This window comes from Gossypium raimondii, chromosome 6, assembly GCF_025698545.1.
Source record: "Gossypium raimondii isolate GPD5lz chromosome 6, ASM2569854v1, whole genome shotgun sequence".
NCBI lineage: Eukaryota > Viridiplantae > Streptophyta > Magnoliopsida > Malvales > Malvaceae > Gossypium > Gossypium raimondii.
This window is the reverse complement of record NC_068570.1, coordinates 46,036,433-46,042,629: the sequence shown is the minus strand read 5'-3', so window position 1 is coordinate 46,042,629 and position 6,197 is coordinate 46,036,433. Positions and strand designations below refer to the sequence as shown.

Below are 6,197 nucleotides of genomic sequence, written 5' to 3'. Positions count from 1 at the left end.
TATTTATTAAAAATGTTATACTATAGGCAGCATTTGGAAACTTATATTTGGATTTGGATTCCAAAATTTTAATTTTAAAATTCATGATTTCCAAATTTTTTTGAGAATTAAAATATGTTAAATTCAAGATTTTTAGATTTCAATTAGCTTTAAGATTTAAAAACATTTTCAAGACGTAAACTGTCGATAAATTGTAAGTAAAAATACTATAACAATGACATTATATCTCAAGTCCAAATTCTAAAATTCATTATTAAATTAAGATATTTATCTAAATCACTTTGAAATTTTAAAATTAATAATAATTATAAAATTATACTTTTTAAAAAATAAAATAGCACTTAATTCAACACAATTAACTCAAAATCATCGAATATAATCACAAAGTAACAATAAACTAAATCCATATAACTTGTCATTGAGTTAGTGACTTCAATTCATTGATAATGAAATAATCCATACAACTAGCCAACTAATTTTATATAAAATAAAACAATCAATGTTGTTGTCATCGGATAAAGATTTCCACAAATAAAGTTGTTATGGCTTACTATTTATCAACCTTTCAATAGTTGTAAAAATTACCATTTCAAGTAAGACATGTTATCTTTGAAAAATCTCTATGTATCTCTCTGCGGTAGGTATTATTATTATTATTATTATTATTATTATTATTATTACAGTCAACGCTCTCTACAACAGTTTTATTTCCTATTAAGATTTCAATCGTTATAGAAAAGTGGCTAGTATACACCTATAATAGCATGTTGTTAATTGTTGTAAACCTACTATAAAATTTATATCGTGATTTTCTATAAAACAAAGAAAGTGAGAATTATGTTTAACAATAAAAAAAAACGTGAGAATCAAATTAACGAAATTAAAAGAGGTATAGTAGGGGCATGTGTTATTAATTTTATGCATATTTTCTTTTATATTAATTCACATGACTAATTATGAAGTTCACAAATTTAACATATTTAGTTAATCAATGAGTTATCAAAAGTAAATTAATTAATTTATCATGAGTTATTAAATTTAAGTAATCTATTTATATGTTTATGATGTTCCAAATTTATAGTAGAATATTTAATGAAGGAACTTAATAGTTTACTGAATTGGTATCTTCAATTCTACTCATTGAAGATTATTTCATTAATAAATTGACAGATTTTTTTCATGTGAAATTTAAACATTTTATTGAAATAATATTTTAATTAAGATAATTTTTATTTAATAAATGTGGGGTGTGCCTCGCATTTATCAGACACATTGCAAACACCTTAGACGAGAATCGATGAGCATTCAAAGAAGGGCCAAAACAAGATTGACGTCAGGACGATGCGATGAACTCCCAACTTAAGGCAGCGGCGACGTCATGACGAGCACGCATGAGACGTCACGACAACACGACGTATTCTCCTCGTAAGCAGTTGCATTTTTTACTCTAAGTAGGACTACTTCTCCCAATCGAACTTTGATTATTTCAGGGATATTTTAGTATGATTAGAACTCTAATCTTAGCCTATTTAAAGGGGTCATTATATCCCTGTTTTGTACATGCCAATTAGCAATGGTTTTTCTTTGAAGGAGACAAGATATAGTCGCATATGAGTTTTGGAGAGAGTTTCGTGGTAACTATGGAGAGAATTTTATTCCCGAGTTAAGACTTTATTTTGGGGTTTGGATATGTGCACTTAGTACTTTTAGGTTTATTTTCTCCATATTGTATTCTCGTTTGTTTAGTCATTTAGTGAAAAGCTGATACCTCATTTGCCCGTGGTTTTCCTTCTTTGAGGGTTTTCCATGTAAAATATTTGTGTTCGTTCCTCTCCACTCTTACTATCTCGTTGTTTATACGGGTCGATTCCCAACAATAAATTATAATTAATAGACTTGCTTATATGTAAAAACTATAAATTTACTTAAAATTGTAGAGAATAAGTTGTTATAGAGAACTAATATAATAAATAATGTAATTCATCACTATGACTATCGCTTTTATAAGCAAAAAGTTATTATAAAGAGTTAAAAGATCGATTCTACTAGAGACTTGATTGTTATAATAAAATACTATTATGGCGGGTGACGGTTAGAAAGAGAGTTAACATTATTATTATTCATTTCCACATACTCTATAATAGATGTAGGCAATACACAGGATCTTCTTTTTCGTTTGTTTTGACGAGAACTTTGGGATGGAGTTAAAGAAGTAGGAGCTTCTACTTGTAGGATGAGTTCACCTCATTTTCAGCTTCTTCTACCATAGATACGGTAGCGTCTTCAAAATTCTACACCTTCACTTGTTTCTCTATCTTATTTGCCTTAGGATTAATTGAAATATCAAACAAGCAAATACGACAGGAATTTTCAAATCACAAGCTTCTTGGGAATATAATTTATAAATTTTTAGAATTATTCAATTATCGTGCCATTTTAGCTATATATGAAAGGAGAAGGCTCAAGTTGATTCAAGAGTAAAGGTAAAATTGAAAAATAAAAATAAAAGTTGATAACTAAATTTACCATTATACATTATATATAAAAAGTCATCAAAATTTTAATAAGTGGATTGTTTTTCTCGTAATTATCCTTTTAATACAAATAAACCCTTTGCATCAAATATAAATCCATGGTTTGTCTACTCTTTGAGCATATTGTGAAACACACTATACGGTTATAGGAAAAGACAATGATGGATTAGGGGCATCACTTGTAAATTTGCAAGTTGTTGTATAATGTATGATGTTAGTGAAAAAATAAAATTTAAGTTTTGGTTGAATTTTAGTATATTGATATAAAAAAAAAAAACACAGGGTTTTGAATTATGTTCTAAGTAAGTTAATATAGGATACCAAACAGAAATTATAAATAAATAAGGAGTTGGAGATTTTTAAGTTGGGTTTGGAATATGTTGAAGAATTTGTGAATAAATAAAAACATTGATTACAACTCCACACCTCTTTGGTAGTGGAACTTTTTGATTGGGCACCACCAATGAATGCATGTAAATAAATCAGACAACCTTGCCTACATGCTTTTTGCGTGAACAAGTATTCACAATATTTCACGGTGAATACTGATGCCATTTTCGTAAATATTATCTTCCCCCTTTTTTTTTCTTTTTCTTTTTAAAGTTTTTGAACACACATGTAACTGATTTTGTGAATTTTACATTTTTTTTATTTAGTACCTAAATTCTTTTTTACCCAATTTGATATTTGAACTTGACATTTTTTTCTAATTTGGTATCTAAATTTTTTGGGCCCAATTTGGTACTGAACTTGATACTTTTTTTAATTTGATATCTAAGCTCTTTTTTAGATTCAATTTGGTACCTAAATTTATTAAATGTTATATAAATTACATAAAACACAGATGATATTAAATTTTTTTTTGTTATGCTACAAAAATATTGTCAACATTAGAGGAAATTCATGTTTAGAAAAATATGTATTGAGCTATACTTAACAATTAATACTAAATAAGGCAAAAATATTTTTAAACCCCAAATTAAAAGAAATTCATTATTTTCAATTAACAAAATAATTTAAACTAAAAGTAATTGAACATATAAAATACAAAAAAAATCATATCACATGTCACATGTCACATGTCACATGTCGGTCATACATTGATTATTTTTGTTACCTCATAAAAAATGACATTGTTAGTATATTGGAGTAATTTATAAAACGTTTGACTAATACCAAATCGAAAAAAAAGAGATTAATAGGTACAAATTAGGAAAAAGTCAAGTTCGTATCAAATTGGACTACCAAAAGATTAGGTACTAAATTAGGAAAAATGTAAGTTTAGGTACCAAATTGGACAAAAATTTAAGTATCAAATTAAAATTTAGATACCAAATATTATATTAAACCTTCTAATAACTGTTGATGTTATATTATGAAATAAAAGACTTGGGTTGAATTAAACTCAAAAACTTTGAAGTAGAAAGTATAGGCATAAATACAAGAAATTTAACTTCTTAATCTAGGATTGATTACCCAATACTAACTTTTGACAAATTTGATTTAAAGTTTTCCAGTATCAGAGTTTCGATCATCAAGATAGTGCTGGTAAACATAGGACACAAATCCCCATATGGCCAACAACATGGAAATGACCTTAATTCCAGTCATTGGATCGTGGAAAAACACCATCGCAAACACTGGAACAATGGGTAGTCCCAACGTGCTGATCACATTTGAGAAAAGCGATGACGCTTCGAAGATCAAACCCACCGCACCAATCGAGAAAACTTGCCACCCTACAGCAATCCAAACCAAAACGTTAACGTATGCCGACTTACCCAGTTTAAACCCTTCCATTTCTTCGCCCAGACTCTTCCATTCCCCACTGGCGAAAAGACCCACACTGATCATCAAAGTTGCAGCCGATGACTGGTAGATTATCATGTCCAACACTGCCTTAAATGATTGTTTCTTGAGAATCTTTTGGAAACAAAGTTGTGTTAGAGACAACATCAATCCGTACCCTGCTGAAGCAGCCACCGTGCATACAAATCCGATCACATATTTGGCTCTGGGAACTGGTGTGGAACCTGAGGAATCGTTTTGGAATACGAGGAGGGTGGAAGAGATTGTGAGGAGGACCAAAGAGTTTATTATGAAAGGGGTGAACTTTTGTGAGTTAAAGAAGAAGGAAAACAAGGCATTGAAGGCTAATTGGGAAGCACAAATGAGTGAATAAGTGGAGACCGGGAGATACAAAAGACCAACTGAATACAACAAGCAACCGGCTGCCAAAAGTAGTCCAAGCCCAAAATACATGCCTGAAAGAACTAAAAGAGAGGGTGGGTTGGTTGTAATGTTGCTAGTGTGTGAGGATTTGTAGGATGGAAGGTAATATAAGGGAATGAGGATTGGGAAACCGACGACTTGAACAATGGTTGCTAGCCACTTGCTGTTTCCGCCTTTGTCATAGTACAATCTTCCAAGAAGTGTAGCCACTGACTGACCGGAAAGCAGAAAAAATGTATAGATTGTCATTAGTAGCCACCATTTGTAGGTTCTTTGTTGCGTGATTGTTGTTGACTGGTTTCCATTTGTTTGCTGCTCAACTGAATCTTCATTTAATTTCTCATCCTCAGCTGGTAAACAATCAAACACTCTACATGTTAATTTATAGTAGCTAACAAGCATGTATATCTATAGTGAAAAGGTGACTTACACAGGACCTGAAGTTGTATTTCTGGAGCTTCCCCCATGTTGCAAAGTGTAGAGTAGTTGAATGTTCAATCAAAGCTTAAAAGGAGGAGAAACAAAAGAAAAGAAAGCACATGGCAGTACTGGTAGTAGTGTAGCATATGAAGCAGACATAAGATAAGAGGCAACTCTGGATTGCTTCAGGGACTGGGGACTCCACTTGCATTAAAAGTCCTACCAAGAAGAAGCTTGATCTTGGCCCTGGGTGGGTCCATTTTCATTTATTTTTTTCTTCACCATTTAATTTCAACAACTTGCTCACTATCATCGCCCTTCCTCCTCTTGCATTTTCATGGTAAAGACAAAAATGAAAAAGAACTGCATTACCAAAACAAAAAAGAAAGCATTAACTCAACGACATTATTGTTTTCTTCTTTTGCCTTTGATTACGACACTGTTATCTCTCTGGCGCTTAGCAGTTTATAATACATTATTTTCTTCCTTTTTCTTTGTCTGGGTTTTATATTCCGATAAATAATAACACGAAATAAAATAAAAGTAATTATTTATAATTATATAATTATATTTAACTAAATTTATTTATATTTATGTATAAGTCTTTCTCTATTTTTAATGATAAAATGTGTATAAACTATAGGCTTACATTACAAGTCTCTTAAATGTTGTGTCGTGGTTTTGCTTCTTTTGCCCTTAAGTTGGGGAGATAAAGTATATCCTTTATAGCTTTCTTTTTAAAGGTGCCTTTTTCTTTTCAATCACATATAAAGACAATTACGTATAATTACTAATAGCAATAACAATACGATCTTAAAGTATAAGAAACAAACATTATTAGTATTCAGTAAACAAACGTGCTTTCTAAGATTTTCTTTTATTTTGTTACAACCATTTTTATTGTTATTTATAAGCTTAATTTGTAAAATAATTAAATTAAGTTTTATCACAAAATACAATCATTTGAGCTTTTACTAGAAAGTTAACAATCATCTAAGCTCTTGATATAAT

The 6,197-nt window shown here is 30.2% G+C and overlaps 1 protein-coding gene across 2 annotated transcripts; it reads right to left on the bottom strand.

Annotated features, from left to right (window-relative positions):
- Positions 1-3,928: 3,928 nt before the first annotated feature.
- On the bottom strand, positions 3,929-5,399 carry LOC105774201 (probable purine permease 10). Of its 2 annotated transcripts, none has more exons than XM_012596600.2 (2): positions 5,197-5,399; positions 3,929-5,116 (listed from the first exon to the last, which is right to left on the bottom strand). In XM_012596600.2, exons 1-2 carry the CDS (start codon positions 5,231-5,233, stop codon positions 4,038-4,040), a joined length of 1,116 nt encoding a protein of 371 aa, XP_012452054.1. In that variant the 5' UTR covers positions 5,234-5,399; the 3' UTR covers positions 3,929-4,037. The 2 variants fall into 2 exon arrangements, with proteins under 2 accessions (XP_012452054.1, XP_052487889.1); XM_052631929.1 differs by having other exon boundaries at positions 5,204-5,391.
- Positions 5,400-6,197: the final 798 nt, after the last annotated feature.